General features: G+C 44.8%; 10 protein-coding genes; 7 read left to right on the plus strand and 3 right to left on the minus strand.

The window, feature by feature from the left end:
* Positions 1 to 2,510: 2,510 nt before the first annotated feature.
* Positions 2,511 to 4,952, minus strand: FFUJ_08154 (uncharacterized protein; the record flags this gene model as incomplete). The annotated part of the gene is made up of 1 exon (XM_023581178.1): positions 2,511 to 4,952. The coding sequence occupies one exon, from the start codon at positions 4,950 to 4,952 to the stop codon at positions 2,511 to 2,513; it is 2,442 nt and encodes an 813-aa protein (XP_023433821.1).
* Positions 4,953 to 5,969: 1,017 nt separating this feature from the next.
* On the plus strand, positions 5,970 to 7,145 carry FFUJ_08153 (uncharacterized protein; the record flags this gene model as incomplete). XM_023581179.1 has 5 exons in its annotated part: positions 5,970 to 6,022; positions 6,071 to 6,305; positions 6,377 to 6,769; positions 6,835 to 7,002; positions 7,059 to 7,145. The coding sequence occupies 5 exons, from the start codon at positions 5,970 to 5,972 to the stop codon at positions 7,143 to 7,145; spliced, it is 936 nt and encodes a 311-aa protein (XP_023433822.1).
* Positions 7,146 to 8,005: 860 nt separating this feature from the next.
* Positions 8,006 to 11,928, plus strand: FFUJ_08152 (related to vegetatible incompatibility protein HET-E-1; the record flags this gene model as incomplete). XM_023581180.1 has 2 exons in its annotated part: positions 8,006 to 8,092; positions 8,164 to 11,928. The coding sequence occupies 2 exons, from the start codon at positions 8,006 to 8,008 to the stop codon at positions 11,926 to 11,928; spliced, it is 3,852 nt and encodes a 1,283-aa protein (XP_023433823.1).
* A 566-nt stretch (positions 11,929 to 12,494) lies between these two features.
* FFUJ_08151 (uncharacterized protein) lies at positions 12,495 to 12,949 on the plus strand (the record flags this gene model as incomplete). XM_023581181.1 has 4 exons in its annotated part: positions 12,495 to 12,554; positions 12,611 to 12,661; positions 12,729 to 12,819; positions 12,873 to 12,949. The coding sequence occupies 4 exons, from the start codon at positions 12,495 to 12,497 to the stop codon at positions 12,947 to 12,949; spliced, it is 279 nt and encodes a 92-aa protein (XP_023433824.1).
* A 47-nt stretch (positions 12,950 to 12,996) lies between these two features.
* FFUJ_08150 (uncharacterized protein) lies at positions 12,997 to 14,960 on the minus strand (the record flags this gene model as incomplete). XM_023581182.1 has 2 exons in its annotated part: positions 12,997 to 13,423; positions 13,471 to 14,960. The coding sequence occupies 2 exons, from the start codon at positions 14,958 to 14,960 to the stop codon at positions 12,997 to 12,999; spliced, it is 1,917 nt and encodes a 638-aa protein (XP_023433825.1).
* Positions 14,961 to 15,690: 730 nt separating this feature from the next.
* On the minus strand, positions 15,691 to 17,228 carry FFUJ_08149 (related to 6-hydroxy-D-nicotine oxidase; the record flags this gene model as incomplete). XM_023581184.1 has 2 exons in its annotated part: positions 15,691 to 16,164; positions 16,215 to 17,228. 2 exons carry the CDS (start codon positions 17,226 to 17,228, stop codon positions 15,691 to 15,693), a joined length of 1,488 nt encoding a protein of 495 aa, XP_023433826.1.
* A 1,450-nt stretch (positions 17,229 to 18,678) lies between these two features.
* Positions 18,679 to 19,020, plus strand: FFUJ_08148 (uncharacterized protein; the record flags this gene model as incomplete). The annotated part of the gene is made up of 1 exon (XM_023581185.1): positions 18,679 to 19,020. The coding sequence occupies one exon, from the start codon at positions 18,679 to 18,681 to the stop codon at positions 19,018 to 19,020; it is 342 nt and encodes a 113-aa protein (XP_023433827.1).
* Positions 19,021 to 20,853: 1,833 nt separating this feature from the next.
* FFUJ_08147 (uncharacterized protein) lies at positions 20,854 to 21,165 on the plus strand (the record flags this gene model as incomplete). The annotated part of the gene is made up of 1 exon (XM_023581186.1): positions 20,854 to 21,165. One exon carries the CDS (start codon positions 20,854 to 20,856, stop codon positions 21,163 to 21,165), a length of 312 nt encoding a protein of 103 aa, XP_023433828.1.
* A 585-nt stretch (positions 21,166 to 21,750) lies between these two features.
* On the plus strand, positions 21,751 to 22,059 carry FFUJ_08146 (uncharacterized protein; the record flags this gene model as incomplete). Its single annotated transcript, XM_023581187.1, has 1 exon — positions 21,751 to 22,059. One exon carries the CDS (start codon positions 21,751 to 21,753, stop codon positions 22,057 to 22,059), a length of 309 nt encoding a protein of 102 aa, XP_023433829.1.
* A 638-nt stretch (positions 22,060 to 22,697) lies between these two features.
* Positions 22,698 to 23,000, plus strand: FFUJ_08145 (uncharacterized protein; the record flags this gene model as incomplete). The annotated part of the gene is made up of 1 exon (XM_023581188.1): positions 22,698 to 23,000. One exon carries the CDS (start codon positions 22,698 to 22,700, stop codon positions 22,998 to 23,000), a length of 303 nt encoding a protein of 100 aa, XP_023433830.1.
* Positions 23,001 to 23,210: the final 210 nt, after the last annotated feature.

Below are 23,210 nucleotides of genomic sequence, written 5' to 3' on the forward strand. Positions count from 1 at the left end.
AAAGCTATTACTTAATTAATTTTAAGAGATATTATAAAGAAAATAAAATTATTATACTTTATATACCTACTTATATATTTTATTTACTTTAGCCTCTTAATATTAAATACTTTATAGTACTAAAAAAGGCTTATAGTTAAGAAATAGAGTATTTAATTAAATACTTTATAATTTATATTTTTAAGATTAAATTCTTTTTGGCCTTTTATATTATATTTAAAGCTATCTTTATAGAAAGTAATATTTAAAGAGGTTTTTAGAGAAGCTAGGCTTACTCCTTTTAACCTAAAAACTATAATCTTAAAGCTTAATATATAGCTATAAACCCTAATGCCTTTTAAGGAGGCTACTTAACTATTAATACTATAGGCTTTAAAGACCCTAAAGATAGTTATTAAGGCCTAGTTTTAATTTAAATATCTTAAAAGGTAAATTAAAAGGCATTATAGTAGCTCCCTAAAGTCTATTATTAAAGCTTTAAAGTTAGCTATTAAGGCAATAAAGGCAGTTATATATAAGGTTATTTTATTAAGGGCTAAGCTTTATAATCTTTAAGATATAAATAAAATATTAAGTTAGTATTATAAGGCAAAAAGGACTAAATTATAGAAAAAGAAGGCTATAACTATATAAAAAGTATTATAAATAATTAAATAAATAGATATTAATATATAAGTAGTAATTAAATTATTAAGAAATAGTAATTAAAAAAGGTTAAAGTAACTAAATAGTTAGCATTATAGTATATATAGTAAAGGCAGTTATAATATAAAGATTTATTAAGTAATTTTTAAGTTATTTAAGAAAGAATTTAATAAGTAAAAGCTAGCCTTTTTAAACTGCAGCTTAAGCTTTTAAGCTATAGGTTAAAAAGGTTAAGGAAAGTGGCCTACTTGCTTATCTGGCTTACTTGCTTATTAACTATATTATTTACTTTAAATTAAAGATAATTTTAAAAAAGGTAAAATAATACTTTTAATTAAATTTATTATTAAGTTAAAAAAAGTATTAAATAATAATATATTTTACTTTTTTTATTAAACTATATAGCTATTTTACTAAATTACTTTAAATATACTTTAAGAGTTATTTAGCTTTTTATTAATAAATAATTAAATATAAAGTTTTATATTTATAAAAAATATAATTAAAATTAATTTAAATATCTTTATTAATAATAATACTTAATATATATTCTTAAAGATCCTTACTGCTATCCTTAAAAATAAGATATTTATAAACTGTATTATTATTATTAAGGCTTTAAACAAGAATTCAGAAGGTCGCGAGAACCTGCAGATATTTCTTCGAGCATGAATCTATGCTCAAACCCTATGGGAAAGTTTGGCAGTGGTACTACCCATTCATTCCCCGTGAGCGAGATCCAGGAATTAACACCTCCCTTTATGCCCGAACATTCGTTACGATTCAACACATTCTGACGCATTTGAGACTGGGGGGACTTATGTATCTCAGCATCTGTATGCTTCTTTAGTCTATCATGATAGCGAACTATCCTTTGATCGTAAGACCCAAGCAAACAAAAACTTATACGGGGAACGCTGCAGAGCACAAATCAGTGACTTCCGCAAGACAATTGTATGCCAGGAATCATCGTCCTCTATAAGGAAGATAGACTCGAGCGTAGCTGGTGACTTTTGTGCTTCGTTTAGAATGACCGATGCTATCCACTTGGCAAAAGATAAGACCATAAAAGCCCTATAGATATTAGTTGCAAAAGTTTGGGGGGATGTTTTATATGCTGCTTACAAATGAATTACCAAAATGACGAAAAACACCCAGCAGATGATTTGGTCTGTCTTTGTTAATGATGAATCATCATCCAAAAGAGGGGCAAGCGTAAAGCCTGAACAAAAAGCGAGGAAACAGCAACTGGCAGCAGAAAGATAGATTGTTTCAGGTTTAAAAATGGTCCAATATGCCCAAATAACTGGCATGACAAGAAAGCTGAGCCATGCGCACACAAGAGGAGCAAGACACCACGGCACATCCCGATTCCTTACTGCGAGGTACGCTGCCAAGACAGCTGCTATAGTGCAAAGGGCTAGCTCAATGCTGAAGACTGCCCTCTCAAGGCGCGGGAATCGAAGCATGCTCCAAGTTGAAGCTTTTAACACTAAATCTTTGTAACGCTGGAATAAGGTCTCGCTGGCTATGTTGGGTGGCAAGAGGAATAGGCTGCGCCACATTTCATGAGTTCTGGTTTGGGTTTCTGTAGAAAGGGTCGATTTTCGAAATCGCTTCGCACACATCCATGCTGATGACCCCAAAAGTGAGATAGGGATGAAGGCTGGTATCAAATTATACGGTATTGCGGTGTCCAGTAAAGAAAGCATAAAGCAGATGGACATCAAAGCTAAGCCCACGTAGCAAAGAGTAATCATTTGACCGCGTTGCCGGATGATAAAGCGCTCCTGTTGAGCACTAAAGCCGTGCCTTAACAAACGCGGAACCGGCCAGGTAGTCATATCTTACAGGCACCTCGTAAGTCATGTGCGCGAATGATAATGAATTTTGAAGGACTTACCACATGAAACATACACGCTAGTGTTGTATAGTGCTCGTGATCTTAGCCCTCCAGGCGTTTCTTGTGCCACCTTCCGCACTTGGGCAACTGTCTCCCAGGTTACTAGGAGTTTCGATTCTGTCTCTGTCATCTTCATCACTGTAGCACAGAAAGCTGTCGAGATAGAGGGTCCATTCAAGCCAGCTACAGATGAGAGAATGAGACAGTACTCATTGTCCTGATTGTGGTTTTGAATTTGGTGCGTCATTTCAACGAAAAAGAATTGGCTTTGGCCTTGTACTTCAAGATAAAAGCTTTGCGGGAGTGGACCTTTGAAAAGATAAACTGGGGATGATTTTGATGATTGTAGAGGGCCTACAGCTTTCCCCTCGGCGTATGTTAGGACCGTAGACTCAATGTTGTCTGTAATCACCCCGTATGTGGATCGTGGAAGTATTCTCTGGTTTCTGGCACTTCCCCCGCTATATGATGGTTCCGCAGGCACCCAGCGATTAAAAGGTTCATGAATCTTTGGGCCGTCCTGGAAAAGGAACGCAGCGGGGAGACGGCGGAATGCATTGAGAACAAGTTTCATCTGTACAGCCATTGTTTTCTCTTTGCAATCGACCACGTTCTTGAGGCTTATGGCGTTGGCTATTGCCAGAATAGTGGGAACATCGCTGGCCTTTTTGGTGGAGCGTTGAAGGAGTGCATTCCATGTAGCAATAATGTCCTGGTGCCCATCTTTAGAGTCTATGAATACATCGAATGGGCTGACAAAACTCCGGAACACACTAGACATAAGCTCGTTCCTAAATGAAGTCGCTGTAGAACTTTGGGGCTCACTAGCTAGAGAATATCTTTGGGCGAAACTCGATCCAACATCGATGATCAGGTCAGAAAGCGATTGAGTTTTCCCATCCACGGTGATCTTTATCTTCCAGGCGGATATTGCTTCTGCAAGTGTCCAACAACGGCTGAGCCAGCGCATGTTGTACAAATGCATGATCTGGAGCAAAGGGTCGAGACTGGAAAACGGTAGGCTGGGATTTTGTATCGTCAGGTCTCGAATAAGTACGCAATGAGCGGAAGCAAAGGCCCAATCGATACTCTTTATGGCTGATGCCTCTAACGCCTCCCGATCAGGACTTGAACGGCCGGAGGCTTTGGGGATACAGAGTGTATCTAACCAGAACTTCATGGGACCCCAGGAATCCTGGCTAGAGTTTCCCCGCCGGCCAGGCTCGATAAGTCCAGCTAGGTCCTGCAGTTGGCAACTGTGGATGGAGTTCGAGCTTGCATTTCCCAGACCCTCTGACCAGACATGTGATACCGCGAAGTATTTCTGATCACGGCTCTCCTCTATCGTCGCTTCTCCATCTGCGAATGAGACTATGGGTATACTGGTAGATTTGGAGTCTTCGTAGATCGATTCAAGCTTTCTCGTGTCAACTTGTACAGGTTTGCAGTTGATGTTTAAAGAGCCACCGTAACAGTGAAACGAATGCTTCGGGCCTGTGTCGCCGGCATTCTCATCCTGCTGACACACACTTGCCGAGCATTCCATCTGATTTCCCTTCTGGCTTATGACAAGTTCAGAATCGCGGGATGCGAGAATATAAAGGCACGTCGAATTCAACTCGTGCTTCATTCTCGTCAAATGCCGGCGGCACCATCCGTTATTCAGAAGTATGCCGAAGAAGAAGGATGCAGGAACCGACCCATAAACCGGCCTTTTCTGGCCGCCAGATACGGTTGCTGAAGGTACGGTATCATAATTAATGCCTTGAAGAGAATCCCCAGGATAGAACAGGTTTGTCAGCACCCTATTGACCCTGCTAGTCAGAACATCCTGCACTTTCGATTTGCCTGTACATCGATCAGAGCAAGACAGTCGCAGATATTCGAACATAGTTTCCAAAAGGACTTTGATCGACGCAATTATGAGCCGACTCTTCTGGTGGACTATTGAGTCAGGTATTGTAATGGGACCGAGCAGGCTGTTTGAGGATTCGAGCGGACAGTCCAGGTCGATTTCATCGGTCCATGTTTTCACAAACTCTAAGCAATCGTGAAGGTGTATATGGCGCTTCCGATCACCGGAATACAGAGAGCAATAACGGAGAAGACACTCTGAAGATACAACCTGATGTCCATCTGAGACTTTCTTGAAATCATCAATGTTAAATTCTATGGGGAAGAACTCCCGCAACAAACCAAAGTAAAACCAGGACTGTAAAACCTTGCAGAAGGTATCTGGGTCGCTTCCTCTCAAGTGAGTGAGACCGAAGAGATCTTGACACCCGTACACGACTCCAGCCTCAGGCAGTGGTTCGCAATGTGCTTTGAAGTTAACGAACGGTACCTGAAACCATTCTGGCATTGAGTGACCTTCTAGATTGAAAAGCTTGCCGATATGATCCATGTCAAATTGTTGAAACTCTGGTAAAGTCGTAATTAAGGGTCCAACTACAGCGCTATCGCTATTTGCCGGAAATTTCGTAAATATTTGTTCAGTATAGCAGATTTAGAATGCCGTGGTAGATAAGCTTAAGGAACGTGTTATAATGTAGTTAGAAATTACAGGGCATGGTGGAAAAAGCCGGGATAAATGCTTATAAGTACATTGCCAAAACCTGTCACAGCAAAAGAGGAGCGTCATCATCCCATATCTAATTAATCTCAAGCGCCAAGGTATTTTCAGCCTTTCATAATGCCTTGGCTAGTTAGTTGCGCCACTGTGGACAATTTGGTATCAGCTATGTAAGGGGATTGTTACCTAGCACTTGTTTATTGTGGGGAGCTGAAAAGCCAGTCTCATGAGGTTGGATCCAAGCGGCAAAGATCAACCCCCCCCTGATACATCCTTGTGATGGGAGGCAACCTGCCAGTCCATGATAGCCTGGGCCCAGACGAAAGAGTAGAAAAAGAACTCTTGGAACAAAACCACCGGGAGACTGTCGTTAGTGCGGTTGATATGTAGACTTTTATTTCCAATTATTAGACCTGCTACAACAGGAGCAAGTGGAGCTGTAGTGTTCCCTTCTGTCTACTCGCTAACAATACGGACGCCTTGCGGGCTCAATAAGACACCTTAGCTATCTGCGTGTCTGCGCAATATCATTGCGTGTAGATAATCCGTGGCCGCACAAGCGGGGTTTTGCTGCAAGCCACCTGCAGTAAGCATCACCTGAGGAAGTTTTCACCCGGTGTCCAGGATCAGGCTCTCCAATAAGCCTCCCATACCTAAAATACCTGTCCTCGAAGTAATGGCTTGGAAACTAAGGGAGTCCTGCCTAGACCCATGTTCAAAATCTGGTCTATCTACGTGGGCGAACGTCAAACATCTTTCTTGAATAATTTATTGAGGAAACGTCTTGTATATCGTCTGTCGACTATCGACTAAACCGAAAGTAAAACGTCAGGCTGCTGGCATACCGTGATGGCTCAATACGGTCTGCTGGAAGTACACAAGGGGGAAAATGCGCAAGCTGAGTAAGTTGGATGGTTGTACCAAGTTACTCAACTCACACAAGATTATAGCATTATCTTTCTGCATGGATTACGGGGAGACCGAGAAAAGGCGTGGACGAAGAATGGAGTAGTCTGGCCCAAAGATCTATTGCCCGACGACATTCCAGCGTCTCGCATATTTCTCTTTGGTTATGACACCAATATCACTAGTGCCGGCCGTTCGGGTGCTTCCAAGACTGAAATCCATAGTGATGCGGAGGACGTGTGTGCGAAGCTGGCAGCAGAACGCTTAAGCACACAAACGGTGAGTAACTTCCAAAGCAGTACGAGGTTAACTTTGACGTATGGTAATTCTGACTCTTGGAGATGGAATAGGTGGACCGACCAATCATCCTCGTAGCTCATAGCCTTGGGGGGCTAGTTGCTGCTCAGATTCTGGTTCATGGGGAGCATAAACCTGAGAACTCGGCAGAAGCATCCATCGCCAGGAACGTCCGAGGGATGATATTTTTGGGAACGCCGTTCCGAGGATCCTCTGTGGCGAAGCCTGCTGAGGTTGTCCGCCGAGTTCTCAATCTTTTCAAGGTCGACACTCAACAGCAAACTCTAAAGCTTCTTGGTGTTGACTCCGAGCGGCTGGACGAGCTCACGAGAGCATTTCCGGAGGTTCTTAATAAACGCAGATCCTCCAAAGATACCAACTACCGTATCGAAGCATTTTTCTTCTATGAGACTCTAAAGACAAGATGGGGCATAGGATCGATTCAGGTATGACACCTTCTCTTGAGCACTTGTCCCAGCTAGCAGATAGATACTGAGACTGTCGCGTTTAGATCGTCGAAACTGAGTCGGCTCAAATCCATGGATGTGGCGATGCCGCACCCATCCGCGCTGATCATATTGACATCTGCAAGTTCGAGACGAAGGATGCTGACGGCTATGCTATTGTGGTGGCGGCAATTCGGAAAGCCATGATACCACCAGATACATCCCCACCAAACGTTAGAACTTTATACGCTGAGGAGTATTGCCATTACAATGCTAATTATTATTTTAGGGCGGAAAAGTCATCAATATCCTTGGGAAGGCTATAAATGTTGCTAACGATAGCATTACCATTGGTAGCCAAGTGAACCATCTGTAGTTACTAGTGGCGACCTGTGAGATAAATTCATTACCTGGCAACAATGATGAAGAGTTCCAGAAGTCTATGAACCAATGCCGGTATTATTGAGATTGCTATTGTAGCAATATAAGCATAGATCACAGCGTTGGTCCCAGACCACAGGAGTGGTGGTATTAAAAGGTTTCGGTTCTAGGGCGGTGATCAACTGGTCAAGCGCGTTAAGTGTCAGCAAGTACTTGAGCTGTTTTACGTTGGAAGTGGTAAACGAAGTTTCTAATGGATAGATCCATTTTATGACAGACAGATATGATCTCGAAGATCTCCAGCAGTAAAAGCGAATAGATAGTGCGTGCTCTTCTGGTGTAGAATAAAGGTCTCAGATGTTGATGTTGACTCTTTCGGTATCAGATATCGGAATCCAGCTCACCATTGGGGGAACCCAGTCTTTGTTGTTTGTTTCCAAAAGCAGTCAGGTTGTGGTGAGAATATCGAGTGATACACCAGCAGATTGGTGCCTAATGCCAAGTCCATCCCGCACATGTACTTGATTATATATGATAGGTCCAAACGCTTGTAGGTTGGCACTGGGACGGCCTGAAAGAGCGGCCTTGGCCCCCTCCATTTCGCTGTGTTATGCTTTCAGTAGCGAATCAAGTTAGAGAAAGGCAAATTGAGCGAATTCAAGATGGTGTGCGATGTGACGTGGTCAGAAGTATAGGACTTTTGAGAATTGGCGCCGAGGTCAGATGATGTGCCGGGCGTGATTGGAGCCCAACCAGAAAGGATTGACACACTTGAAGTGTTCTTATGTGCATGCTCATTCTCTCTGCTTCTTGCAGGCTCGATTCTCTTTCCAAATATGACATCCAGCTTTCGCGATGAGCGACGGAATACACATGCAAAAGGCTGTAAACGCCGGTCATATTGAGATCGCCCAGCAGATCAATAATCTGTGTGACGCAGATGTGAGTAACCTCCGGAGATGGCCGCTCCATCGTCTAGTTACGTCCTTGTGTGAGATCTGACAGAGATACAGGGAAGAAAGGACTCATGCCTTGAAGATCTCTACATCACGGACCCTGTTGCCGATAAAAAACGCATAGAAGATGATAAAGGCGGTCTGCTCAAAGACTGTTACAAATGGATTCTGGAAAATGACAATTTCGCGAAATGGCGAGACGATCCAGAACAACATTTACTCTGGGTCAGAGGCGACCCTGGAAAAGGCAAGACGATGCTTTTAGCTGGGCTCATTACAGAGTTAGAGAAAGCCTCACATGACAGTGTCTTTTACTTCTTCTGCCAAGCCACACAACCTCTCTTGCGAACTGCATCATATGTGCTTCGCGGTCTCATTTGGTCTATCGTTTGCAAGCGACCAGCTTTGAAATCCTATGTTCGAAGGGAATATGATCAAGCTGATTCAAGTGTTTTCACCAATCATAATGCATGGTACGCATTGTCAGGGATCCTTACCTCTATTCTAGAAGATGAGATATCTACCGATTTCATCGTCGTCATTGATGCTTTGGATGAGTGCACCGAAGGTCGCGAGAAGCTCATTGGCTATATCAGCCAGTGTTCAGTATCATGCAAAGCCAAATGGGTTATCTCTAGCCGCAATTGGCTTGACATCGAATCACACCTTGATGCCACGGAAAGTCATGTTCGATTGCACCTCGAACTCAACCACGCCTCGATCTCCAATGCTGTCCTCAAATTTGTTGAAAGCAAGGTCACCCAGCTCAATTCAACCTACAACCAGTCTACTCGAGCCCAAATTCGCAAACACCTTCTTGATAATGCGAATGACACCTTCCTTTGGGTCGCTTTGGTTTGTCAAGAACTGGAAAAGCCTGGTGTCAAACATTACCACAGCTCCAGCATCTTAAGGCGCTTCCCCGCTGGACTGAATGAGCTATACGAAAGGATGATTAGCGACATCAACGACAGAGACATGGAGTGGTGTAGAGCTATCCTTGCCGTCGTAGCTGTCGCTCTACGGCCTTTGAGTCTACAAGAGCTAGCCGCAGCTGACGAAACACTTACTGAGTGGATTGAAGATAAAGATACCCTATCGAGCCTTGTCACCTCGTGTGGCTCCCTCCTAACAATCAGAGGAGATAAAGTCTACACTGTCCATCAGTCGGTCAACGATTTCTTACCCAAGGCACCCAAGATCTTACCGTCAGGTGTAGGACACCAGCATTATTCTATCTTCAACTGTAGCATAAATATCATGCACAACAGACTCCATCGGAATGTATACGGACTCAAAGACAGTTGTGTTGTGGTCGATGACATTCCCATTTTACCAGCTGCCCCTCTGACTATTGCTGGATATGCCTGCGTCTACTGGGTTGATCACTTTTGTGCCTGGCTTCTGGCCGAAAAGCCACATAAAAACAGTTTGTGTTATAGCATGATAAGCCAATTCTTGGAGAAGAAGTACCTCTACTGGCTTGAGGCAATGAGTCTATTGCGGTGTACCTCAGAGGCAATCAAGGCAATGCGGAGATTGGAAGAACAGTTGGTAAGCAGTGGTGTCTCGAAAAAGTTCAATCGGCGGCTAACCATTCCACAGAAGAACGGAGGTCCCGACGAGCTGAAGCTTCTGGTCAACGATGCTGCACGTTTCGCTATTACGCACAGAGCCATCATGGATGCTGCACCACTTCAACTCTATGACTCCGCTTTGATATTCACTCCCCAACTGAGAAAGATCAAAACATGCTTTAGTCAGGAAATCAGCAGATCCATAAATATATTCTCTCCTGACTTCCAACGTTGGGACGCCTGCCTTCAGACTATTCTAGATGCAGCATATGATCGAGGAGGCAAGTCTACGTGTGAATTTTCGCCTGATGGTCGACAAATTGCAACTATCAATAGAAAAGCTGATAGACTACTCCTGATTGATATTTCCACTGGTGGCCTTGTTAAATCGATCGAGTCTCCTAGAGGTCGCCTGCAAAGATTTACTTTCCATCCAAGTGGAGATTCACTGGTCACATTATCTATCGTCGAAGAAAAGGAACTAAATCTTTCTTTCTTTCATCTGCCTGACGGGAAATTCATTAAATCTTTCACAGTTGGCAAACATGTTATGTCCTTCTTTCTATGCTACTCCGCAGATGGAGAATTACTTGCTTTACCGTCAAAATCCGACGCCGTTGATGAAGTTGATATTTGGAATCCAGGCGCCGTTAATACAGTTGATATTTGGAACCCGGCAGGCAAAACAAAATTGAACGGCTTTTGTAAAAACAAAAACAGTATCCAATATGTGTTTTGGATTCTTATTCCTTCGCATCCAAAGGCTCTCTTGATTATAGGGGGTAACGATATTACTATTTGGGGTCTTGATACAAAACATCATGTGTCCAAGCTAATGTCGATGACGGACCTAGCTGCAATCAACGCTGCCGCGGTTAGCCGTGATCGGACATGCTGTGTAATATTCCTCAGTGATCTAGAGCTCGTATTATACTCCTGGGGTTCACACATAACGGTACAGAAGATTATGCGACTTGATCGGACCAGGATCATACATGATGTATCATGGGTAGCTGATGACCGTTTAATAGCCCTTTGTGGTCTCTTTGGCATGGAAATATGGGACTGGAAAGCCAAGAAACTGGTAGCACAGGTGCAGTGCTATGCTATCGAGAAGATATACTGCGGGAAAAATGGTCAACTTGCTTCAATGGGATACGGAATTGGCATTCTCAAGATCTGGAACCTGGACGCACTCCTGAGCTATCCAGAACTTACCATCCAACAATCTACCAGCAGAGTGCGGTCTTTTATCACATCTCCAAGTGGCAAGGTCGCCTTCATCAGTGGCAACGAAGAGGGCGAAATGTTGAGCATCGCAGTCAATGGCAGATTTCACCATCTGCCCAAGACGCTTCAGAATTCGTCCCAGCAGTCATATTGGAGTACTCAGTTACTAGCATTTGGCCACAATGACTACTTTTCTGCCGCCACAGACCACGGTTCCATTCATATTTTTAGATTTGACCACGAGACGGGCCGCTACTATTGCGAATGGCGGATATCGACCTCTGAATTTGTCCATACAACTCAGTTTTGGGGACAAGAGCTGATCATAAGGTCTCAAGGAGGCACCCATCCCTACATCAACTTCTGGGATCTCAAGACAGGCAAGTGCTCGCGGAGGGTATCCTTGCCATGTTCAGAGTTAAGTGAAGTATCAACCATTACATCCGACGGCCGAATCGCTTGCGAGACAGACCGTTCTCATATAGTGATATGGGACATCATGTGCAGAAAGGAAACACAACGTTTTGACCTAAGGGTGGAAAATTTGGATCCTGTATTCATTTCAGCCATTTCCATTGGCTATAGTCTGCTTGCGATCTCTGCATCTGAATGGGATAGAGACCGGGCATTTATAGTCATTGGAAATACTGAAGACGGTACCTGGATTCGGAGGTACTCTGTCTCGGGCTTTGTTACAACTCTGACCTTTTTAACCCCCGAGCTACTGGACACAGAGGTTGGTGTCCTCAAATGCGTCATGGAACGTGGTAGTTCTGAAGACATACCGACAGTGGCGGCAGAGGATCACTGGGACCCGCGTTACTTCAGCCTATCCTACTCAGAATCAGAAGCCTGGCTCATGAAGGGCTCTAGGAAGATATTGTGGATTCCTCGCCAGGATGTCAATCGAGAACTGTTCTCGATTCAAACAGACTTGGAGGCAGGCAAATCAACAGTTACGCTAGTGCATGACGGGTGTTTGTTTATATTAACTATTGAGATAGATTCTATATAGTCAGTCCTTATTTAAGTCGCGTAATGAATACGCTTTGGTTTGTTGTACTTTGTTTCAACTACGTATTACCATTTGCGTGGGACTTTGGTTCGCATTTCCGTTCCAATTGTTCTTGATCTCTTTCTTGAGCATCGGCTAAAATGTTTTACTTTGTACTCTTTGCCTTTGTGTTGAGGCTGCAGCTTCTTTTCACCCTCAATCTTTACACCTCATCACGAAAACCAGGTTTCTTTGAAAAAGGGAAAGAATGTCTCATATTGGCAGCTGAGTTCCAGGATTCTAGTCAATAAGCTCGTATCTCCACCCAATAGTCTCGCTACAAGAATACCAGCGCCGATCACATACAGTTGACGCTTAGCTCTTGATCTCACTATTGGGCCATGCCATCTTTCAGCTGCGGTCCAAGCACAAATGCTGCAGTAGTGTCTCGCAGATCTCCCCCGCCACTGACGTGACCCCAAAATGCATCACTTTATAAGACGACCTTTTCGCCATTCCCAAGTTTCATTTCATTTCATCTTAGTTGATACTATACTCGATCTCTCAATTCTCTCATCGACACAATTATGGCCGCCACTGTTGAGATCAACGATGCAGTATTCTGCCAGCAGCATCTCGCAGAAATCGTCAGTACACCCTCCCTCCTCAAAGCCTATCAAAACATCTAACATCTTCTCCATAGTGCGATGACTGCAACGCCGATTTGCGCGAAGAGAACGACGCTTTCTACGGTGTACGTTGCCATTATTTCTCTCTCTAAAACAAAACCCGTTTACTTACAACCCTTACTCGCGATCTAGTTTGACACTATAGACCGCGATGCAATCGAAACTCCAGATGCCTCCGTCAACAACGATGGCGTTTATGTCTGCAATAAACATCACAGCGGGAGTAAGTCGCGGCTGTTGCATGTTGAAAAACGTAATTCTGACTAGAACATTTAGCGTGCAGTCAGTGTTTTGGTTGGAAGAAGCAAATCACGAGAGCTCGGGCGGCGGCCAAAAAGGCTGGCAGGTATTAATAGCCACGGGAACAACAATTCAGTCATTAGCTATTCGCACTGTCAATCTACCTCCTCGATCTGAACTCAAGTCTCCTTCTGAAAGCAACCAACTTGGGAACTATCTCACTCGCAAGCCTCCAGTTCAGATTATCTTGATAAGATGAGAACTTGAGCACCGATGTAGTCCTGATGCCGCGGTAAATACCCTCAGCATCGTGCATCGCCATCGGCCAGAGATTCTCTAGAAACGCGCTCTGCATCACCAACAGTGCGCCTAGCTCATCCCAAAGAAGACTGCCTAGTATGCGCAAAGTTCCCTTATAGCCTGGTGACTCGACGTTCTCTTCGTTTGTTGGTTTGTACTTTGCGTCCACGGCGAGGACGAATTTCTCTTTTCCGGGCTCGGGTTCGAGATATGATTTCATGATTGCTTTATCGATGACGAGGAAAACTCGGTCGTGTACTAACTGATCTGAAAGGGTTTCGAAATGCCTACATAGCTGTTAGCTTTGTCCTTATCTTCTCATGCTGAAACTTACTTCTTGGCAGCTTCAATATCGTCATACGCAATATCCTTCTCTTTTCCATCGATCCAATGAATTTTGCACGCCTTGCGTATATCATTGATACCCACCGTCCCTCGTCCCCAATCAGAAATATCAGCCTCGAACTTGACCTTGAACAAATCCCACTTCTCGGGACTATACTCATGACAAAGTCTATACGCAAAAAAACCCAAGTGCTTATTCAACATTCGTCGCGCATACTCAATCCACGGCACAAAGTCTGGATGATTCGGGAGCCCTCGTAGTTCTTCCCTGGCCATAGATTGCGCATCGATCTGACTAATTGCCGATATGACCATACACGCTGGGTCAGTCACACCAACGGAGTTTCGAAGCATTCTAAAGTCCTCATGCTGGACATGGCTGTACATTTCCTTCCGGTCAAGATATCTAACACGTTTAGTGTAGTCAGACGCTCGCCATGACAGATTCGCAGACCAGGTGATCGTTTCTGTGCGAAACCCACCGCCATGAGCTTCTGTGAGGCAATCGTCCTCTTTGACTGGAAGACTGTCGCCTTTGTACCCATCCGTAGGCATCATGATGGTGTAATCAGCCTGAGAGGTATTTTCGGCAAGGTCGTGTAGTTTGTTGGTCAATTCCCATTGTTTATCGCTATAGTGATCCGGATGATCGGGCTGGTGTAGCGCGAGTTCTTGAACAATTGACTCTCGTATGCGATCAATGTGCTCGATGATCCAATGGTGGGTATTCTCACAGATGGAGTCGTACTGCGCTCTGATGAACTCATACCAGAGACCAGTGACTGATACGTGTTGATAAACGCTATCTTCTGCTTCGGCTTTCCTCTTTGCGTTGACGGCTTGCTCGAACACACTTAGATGTTCCCAGATTAGGTTATAAGTCTTTCGCAGAGCTGCCTTGGTGCGCTTGGTGTTCAGGTAGATAAAGACGTTAATGACTGCAACGAAGTAACGACAAGCTTCAGGGAATCTGTCCGGATGATCAAGCCCCAGCTCTTGCCATCGCCTCTCAGATATCGGCGGTATCCCTTCCCAAAGTCTCGACTTAATAGCGTGAAGTTCTTTTGCAATTGGCCAGAGTCTCGAACTGTCTTCATACGAGCCAATTCGAATCCCTACCCATTCCCCAGTCGATCTGATTTGTCGATTATGTGGAGCAGGCGCCCATTCCAAGGATGGCCTAGTCAAGTTCTTGACCTCTTCGACCGTAAGCAAAGGACGAGATGTTTTCCGATCGCCAGGTAATTCGCCATTCATGAGAAATTCAAAGAAGTGAGGGATTGTCTGAGGTTCCATGATTCGATCCGTGATCCACAATTGATGTTTCTTCCCAGGTTGCGGACCAAAGACTAAATGGCTGATGTCTGTAGGGCTGTTTTTGCGTTTGATCCGCGCTTGACGGAGATGGGGCGTGGCTGCTGTCCCGTTCTGGGTCAGAGCCATGTCTAGCTGCAGCATCCGGTCGCTGAGGTCCGACATTGTTGCGATGATCTACTTTTCTGTAATAAATTGGTGAGGAAAAGGATATCGTTGAGTGAGGTGATGATAGAAAAGGGGAATACTTTTTAAAGTAAGTCGAGTGTTGGTTCGCTGACATTAAAACCGGCCCCGTTATTTCGGGCACAGTTAGGCAGCCGGTGGGCAAATGAACGGTGAGACGATAACTGAGCCAATCACATCAGTCAATTCGCAGGGGAACTAACGCAAAGTGCGTTAGAGCTGTAACAACCAACAGTCTCCCAAGACTGTTGGTTTTACCAACGTTGTTGTCGTTACCGAGTGATGTTCATTCATGCCTCAACTGAGAAGGGGACGTTGAAAGGCAATATAAGTTATAGGTCATGCATTCAGTTTCGTTAAGTTCAGCCTTTTGGCTATCTTTCGTTACCCGTTGGAGTTAACGTGTAGCCATGGAGGTCAATCACCATGTACATGGTGCCACGGAGCTGCGAAAGTAGATACCCTTGAAAATAATTATGCTTTGGATTGGAAGTTAGGGAAACTCTACATATGGAAATAGCATACTCTATAAGCAGCCCGAGCAACTTGACCGAAATATTGAATGGTCGATTTGGAAAACAAATAAAAATAGAGGCTACCTGGGACCTGGCTTAAATGAAAAACAAATCTATGATCTTAAACTACTAAAACACGCTAAAGAATAAGTCTATATGTACCGATAAAAATACAATTCTCTCTATAAATTATTTCAAGCCTTGGGCTTAATTGACTGAGGATTGCGGAAGATATTCTTTGGGTCGTATTTCGCCTTGATAGACTCCAACTTGGCGAGGTTGCTTCCCCAGTACATCTCGGTAGCTCTATCACCCTTGAGCTGCGAGTCAGGGTAATTGACATACATACCCCAAGTACCCGCCTTCAGGGTATTGGAGATGCTCTGTCGCAGACCCTTGATCAGGTTGAAGCCATCAGAGGGATACTTCTGGTTCTGAGCAACGCTGTCGTAGAATTGGAAGAGAAGAAGCGCGTCGCGATGAACGTAAGCTGTGTCGGTGGACTTGTGCTTGGAGATGGCGGAGTTTTTGCCGCCAGAGATGTCCATCTGCAACCACCAGGAGTGACTGCTGCTCTGGCCAGTGGTGGAGATGTAGTCGACGAAGGACTTGAATTGAGCGAGCGTGAGCTCGGGTGCTTGCAAACTGCTAGCGTAGAAGTTGTCGTGCTGCAAATTGTTAGCGCGAATAATCACCATTATGGGAGAGATAGACTTACAGCATCGTATGAAGCGCTGGTAGGGTTGATGTTGACATTTGCACCGGCATAGTGAGTAACAAGCTGAATCCAGTCCACAGTCGTCGCGCTGACTTGCACGTTGAACTTGGCAAGCAGCGGCTGGAGAGCCTTCTTGAGCTCAGCCTCTGTACCAACATAAGCACCGTCAACACTGTATCCGTTCTTAGAGATCGCCATCTGCATAGTGATCTCCGCAGGCATGGTCTTTCCAAACTCCTGAAAGTCCAGCAGATTCTGAGGAGCAGTTTGCTGGTTCCAATTCAATCCACCAATGTCGAAATAGGTGATTTGCTCAGGTGCAGCGAAGGTGTCGAACTCGAGCTCAGCGACGACACCAAATGAAGCACCAGCGCCGCGAATGGCCCAGAAAAGATCCGAGTTCTCGGTCTTGGAGCAATGGACCACTTTTCCGGTGGGGAGAACTACAGTGGCGCCCTTCATCAAGTCCAGCGTGAGTCCGTACTTGCGCGCGACCATTCCGTAGCCGCCGTGCAGAGCGTGACCACCGATACCAACACCAGGACAAGTTCCATGAGAAAGAGCTCGCTTTCCCTGGTTCCAGAGCTCAGTAGCGACGTGGCCAAGTCGTGCGCCAGGTTGGATCTTTGCAGTGCCATCCTTGGCTAGCTTGACGCTGTATAAGCGGTCCAGTTCAATCATGAGATGGCCATCTTCTCCGCCGAAACCAAGGGATGTGTAACTGTGGCCACCGCTCTTGGCATTAACTGCGACGCCGTGTTTTGAGCCGCATGCGACAGCGGCGGAGATTTGAGCTACGGTCGTGGGGACTGCGATGGCGACGGGTTCGAATTGAAGGCGAAGATTGTAAGCGGTGCCGTCTTCGGTCCATGTTTGCGTGCCCTTGGTGTCGACTGGGACTTTTGCTTGGACAAGACAGCTATTCACAGCCTCTCGTTTCGTCGGCACAGCTAATGATTGTGCAGCATTGGCGACGAGGCCGATGACCAGACACTGAAGTGTATTGAGATGCATCGTGAATGATTGAGAAGAATGGAAGGGTGATGGAAGGATGAATGGAATGGAGTGAAACAAAGCGGATGAAGCGGACATTAAATGTTATTAAATGCATCAACTGCCGTGGCCACCCTCGCACTCGCATGGTCCACAGATCGACGCGTTACGAACTGATATTCAAGCCTAATACGACATGAGCTAAAGTAAAAACTACGTTGCGGATCTACCATCAGTGGTCCTCGCTGTCCCCGGGTGCAGAATAGAAATTATACCATCCCTGCATAGGTGAAATTACGAACTCTAACCCGCTAAAGCAATAATGCGCTGTCTTCCCGCGACACTAACTGCCGCTTAGTACTAACTAAAACCATGAGCTGCAGAGAAACTCTGATCGAAAATGCAACGTTGATGGAAAAGAGTCCAGGCTAGTGGCGCTGATTTCTCGTGATTCCAAGCCTCAAAGTGCCGATCTACCGGGTAGCATACGAAGTGGACTCTCTATAATTAGCAACTGGCAAATCACGGACCTCACCAAGCGTGGAGCATGATGTCACGGCTTGACTAGCTTGAAGCTAGAGATACCCTTCATGGAAACGTTTATGGGGTTGGAATGATGGCTGCTGATAGTGCGAGAGGGATTGCCGATTCTGGAGCGGGCTTTTCGGGTAACACGAGGTTTCCGATGCACTAATACATATTGGGGCTTCCTTTGCCAATGACGTTAACTTGAGCATCGATACTACCTAGTCATTGTCAAGATGCGATGTAGAATTATCGGCTCAAGGCTCCAGTACAGCCCCGTCTTCGCCATGGTTAGAGTGGCGGTGCGTTTGGGATTCTTTCTGCTTCATGCCCGTGAAATGGATGCTCAAAGACCTGGTGATTCACATGATGGGACCCCTGAGCGATAGACTGATACGCTGATCAGAAATTATCCCTCATTCAAGATCAGAGTCAGAGTTATGCATCACAAGCCAAAGGCCCTGAAAAATGGTCAAAGCGAACAACGCGACAATGCATCACTTACAAACTATCCTGCGCCACCAACCATAGTGATGTGGTAGTAACTGTGACACCTTGTTCCGCTATTTGGGGAGTCTGTGAGCCATTCACGATGCCTACAAGTTGCGCGTAGCTTGTTCATGACAGTCAACAGCATTGAATGGATCGTAAATCCAACAAAACATTCTCCGAAGACTCAACATGACTCTGAATCTGAGTTTCCTCACGTTGTTGAACAGACAGTCACAGCCAAAGCCACGTTCGAGTCGGCCATGTGAATCAGTGAAATGCAAGTCAAGCAGACTATAATAACTGGTGTAGGTACACCCTACGAGCTGAACTACGAGCAATCACACCAACAACCATACAACACTCATACAAGCATTTCTCCCAACTCTTCTTTGAGGTATCCCCCAAACAAACAAATTTAACAAACCGCAATACTTGCCAGTACAACATTCCCAACATGCCGCGCAACAAGGACTTCAAAAAGAAGACTGAGATCGAAACAGAGATCCGTACCACCAAAACTGATCTAGCAACGGTAACAAAGTTGAAGGATAGTGAGGATTGGGTAGCTATAGACGAATACTGGTTCAAGCTGGCTGCGGGGGGCATAGTGACCTCAGACCCTGCGGGATACAGCAATGCCGAGAAGGCCGTGGCTCAGCAGCAATCTTACGAACACGAGAATAATGAAGAGCGCGCATTGAAATGCAAAGAGAGACTCCAGAGGGAACAGACGAAGCTGGAGAAGAGGTTGGAGGAGCTTGAAGACTTCAAAAACCAATGGACAGGTCCAGACTAGACAACGGAACCAATTGAAAGGGTGATTCACTTGCGATACTATAGGCGGGGACTTTACGAGAGGCGGGACTTCAGAATGCTAGAAACGGTATAGAACTCACATCAAGCTCCTGCATGCAACCCCGCACTTTTTGTGAGCGAAGCATTGAGGCATAGAATTTGTCCCTGGGTCAATGTCGTGCAAACATGATCTATTGAAGTATTCATGTACTTGAGTCTTGTCAGTGCTTCAAAGCACATTAGGAAATTGAAGTTACCGGAGAGGTATTAAGCTATTTGCAAAGTGCATGCGTAGAATTGATCATTGGTTGCAGTAAACGATACTCGTTGAACTGCGACGATTATATGTGAATACTTGCAATTGAGACCTCTCGCTGAGATCTTAAATCAGGAAGGAGAAAATGGATATGTAAATACTTTAACGACACCTCTCAGGAAACACTGAATTTGGTTTCCTTTTCCTCATCCGTTAGCACCCACTAGATGCATTGAACCTGACACTACACTCAATCATCGTGGTTATATGTAGTGTCCCTTTCATGGTACGATGGCTACAAAACGATGTGACATTGCAGGTCATCGTGGCCGTGTAATAAGCAAAGTATGTGACTCGGTAGATCATGATATTATGTATAATTCGTAAGCTAGATATGGGATCAGTTATCGATGGTTGTGGCTGAGAGCTACATTGGCACAAAGGACTTGGGGTGTAGGTAGATTCACTGATTCTATCTAGGGTACCACGGCACCATCAATGGACCCTTGGATTATGTTTGTACAAGAAATATCTGATCCTAAATATCAGTCAATCAGTGAAATGCCACACCAGCAAGCTATAAAAAGGCTCCAAGCTGGGTAATTAAACTAGCTCCAGTAAAGAAACCCAGCCAAAGAAATAAAACACTTCGACTACGCGGCAACATATCCACTACATCATGGCGGCTACAAAGACAGAAATCGCGTTAGAGCTTGTTCGCACGAGAAGCGACATTTCCTCCACTGAGAAGGAAATAAACGACATAAAGTGGGCAATAATTCAGGTGCAGACACAACAGTCTGCTGCCCAAGCGATAGTAACTGGAAACTATCCGCACGATCGGATCGTCGTGGCTCAACAGCAAGTTGCGGAATTTATTGATAAAGAAAACGAACTGTACCGTCAGCAAAACAGAAGCAGGGCAGAATTACAGAGACTGAAAGCAAAGGAGACAAGACTTCAGCATCAACTGCAAGCGTAAGGGGCCATTGATGCTGGTTAAAGGGTTTTTGCTATAGTATAGGATCTGCTCCTCCTTCAGAAGGTGAAACATTAGGAGATTATAGACAATACAGAGATTTAATTTACTATGTTTATACTAATATTTCCTTCTTGATAAATGAATGAAGGAACATGGCACAGGAAATGTGCCCTCACGAAGCCAAGTAGTAATGACGGCATGAGGGACCTGATTTTCGCCCAGTAGTTATGAACCCGTAGAACAAACATCAAGTAAAGATGGCCGCTCTCAACATCAGAGACAGCCAGTAGGAGCCATCATCTGCAGTCGTTGTAGTTGAGAGCTTGTATCAGCAGAAAGAACCTAGTGCGCAGCTGTAGTTTCACTGCTCCTGTTCAGGGTACACCGTGACAACAACAGTTGATCAGTAGATAGTGTTTGAAAAAGCAATATCTTATTCTGAAATACCAGTCAGTGAAATGCCAGGTCAGAAAGCTATAAAAGATAACCTAAGATGGGCACCTAAAATGTCTCCTGTAAAGCAACTTACCTTAGCTAAAGAACTATACCCACAGAGCTACACCCTTCTTACCGCCTGATAGTATATCCACAACAAGATGCCTAGAAGCAGGGAATCCATCGAGGGGGAGATTTCTGCCGTCAAATGCGAAATAAATACGACAGAAAAGGACATAAACAATGTAAATTGGGAAATACTGGGGGTGCAGGCGAAAGGACGGGCTGCCACCGCGATATGTACTTCCCCAAACTTTAGCGATGAGCAGACATGCGTGGCTCGGCAACAACGTTCAGAGTTTCTTCGTCAAGAGGTAGAACTGGAACTCAAGCTAGAGAAACTGAAGATGGACTTGCTTATGAAGAACGGAAAGATTGCATGTCTTGAGAGAGAATCAACATCGGCAAATTAGACGGTTGATCGTTTGGAGGTACACAATATATTACTTGTCGAGAAAGTTAAGCTTTAGGTAATGAAACTACCTTGAGGCCATAAATAAGCATCATATTGAAGTAAACGATGTGGTATGATGAGGCACATTCAGTAGTGAAAAAGTAACAGTTGCATCAAGACAGCTGATCCATGAATAATTGTATGACATGAGATGGTAGGGAATCTGATTTCTGTTTTAGCCACCGTCACTCACTAACAACAGTAGTCTTGGCCATGTGCTGAACACGCCCTGCGATTGCGTAGGAAGAGCTAGAGATCATGAAATGGGTGATTATGTTGAGTTTTAACACTTGCCGTCTTCTACAACTTTTAACTAACGAATCAAATGCCTCGGTCGATTCACTGCTTCTGCTCAAGTTACACAATATGCAGTGCTAGCGAAAGTGAAGGTCCATCCTAGTCAGTGAATTAAGCACCTGGCCGTTGGAATATAAAAACGCCCCGAGATCGGTGTGTCAACGATCTCCAGCCAAATAATTTATTCCAAGAACTATAAATAAATACCTACACGCCTCACACCATTTGAACGCACAGCTACAACATTATGCCCTCTAAAGCGGTGATCGAGGCAAAGCTCGAAAGGCTCAGAGCAACTATGGAGCGATTGCAGATCAACTATGATACCGCCAGGTGGGAAATACAAGACCTAATGGAGAAAAGGAGAGAGGCGCAGAGAATAATGAACGGAAAGAGGAGCGAGGCCGAAAAGGATTCGGCAAGAAGGGAGCATGATCGCCTGTGTGCGACTATTACAAGGCTCTGCGATAAGCAAGAGGAGCGGGCTGAGCAGATGCAGAACTATAGGGACAAAGAGAGGGAGTTGTTGAGGGATTTGCGCATAGCGCTTTGGTGATAGCTTGGAATGATGAGGAAGCAAGTGTACAAAGCTTAGCTACAGACTTCTCAAATGAAGCAAAACTTTCAACATCTTTTCTGAGGCCCTTACAATAAATTTGTCAAGTGAATGGAGGAAACGTGAGAATATTCCGTAGGGGTCTGTCACTATTGTGATTGGATGCTCCAGGTGCTTGTTTAGTTTTCAAGAGAAAGTAGATAGGCGAAGGTGGCTGTATTAAGTGAATAAGAGCAATGGCCTTGAGGCCTTTTGTTGGTTGCCGTCACTGATTAACAGCATGTGGGTATAGATATTGATTAGGCGCTGAGCCCCATGGCGGGGGAGGTTGTGAGTGATGCTCGTGTATCGCGTTACAAGGAAATCGAATCTCAGCATTATTACTTACAGTGAACAGCAAGTCATACATGGTTCCATTGGTGGTATACGCTTTGATCCCAAGAAACAGCTCCCCATTCACAAAGGAAACACAGGCTCGAACCATCCACCTAGACAACAGCCGTGACTGACAAAACAGGCCTAAAAGATATAAAAGCTCGCTCTTCCCTATGTATTAAACATTTATCAGAAAAAGGACCCCTCTGTGAGATCCGTCAGCACTTGAAAATTATATATCTTTACAGTACAACAAGAACACCATGTCGTCTAAAGACGAGATCCTACAAGGATTGGATAATGTTGGGTTTGAAAAGGAGCATCTGGAAAGAGAGATAAAGGCTGCCGAGGATTATACAAAGCACATAACGCAGCAGAAGATGGCCAAGCAGGCGATCGTATACGGGTCCTACGACCAAGCCACAAAGGACGCGGCCCAGAAGGAATATGACTATTATTGCGACATTCTGTCTGATCTCCTCGATAAGGCACTAGACCGGGAACGAAGAATGCAGGAGCTGAGGGACGAAGAGAGAAGGCTTTCCATGCTGTTACACGATAGGTAGCTATCAAAAGTGCGGGGCGTCAAGCATAGATAAGTACTTATGGCAGAAAATAGAAGCTTCTGAAGTTTATGTATAAGTTGAGATTCGATGGTCATCTGAGGAATGGAGTCGTGAGATGCTCGGAGAGGCATTGCCGTTCTTGATTGATCGATGGATTCGATGCGTGTTGTGCACAATGTAACAAAGAGCTAGGCGTGAAGTTGGGGATAC

The sequence above is a fragment of the Fusarium fujikuroi genome, chromosome FFUJ_chr07, assembly GCF_900079805.1.
Source record: "Fusarium fujikuroi IMI 58289 draft genome, chromosome FFUJ_chr07".
Lineage (NCBI taxonomy): Eukaryota > Fungi > Ascomycota > Sordariomycetes > Hypocreales > Nectriaceae > Fusarium > Fusarium fujikuroi.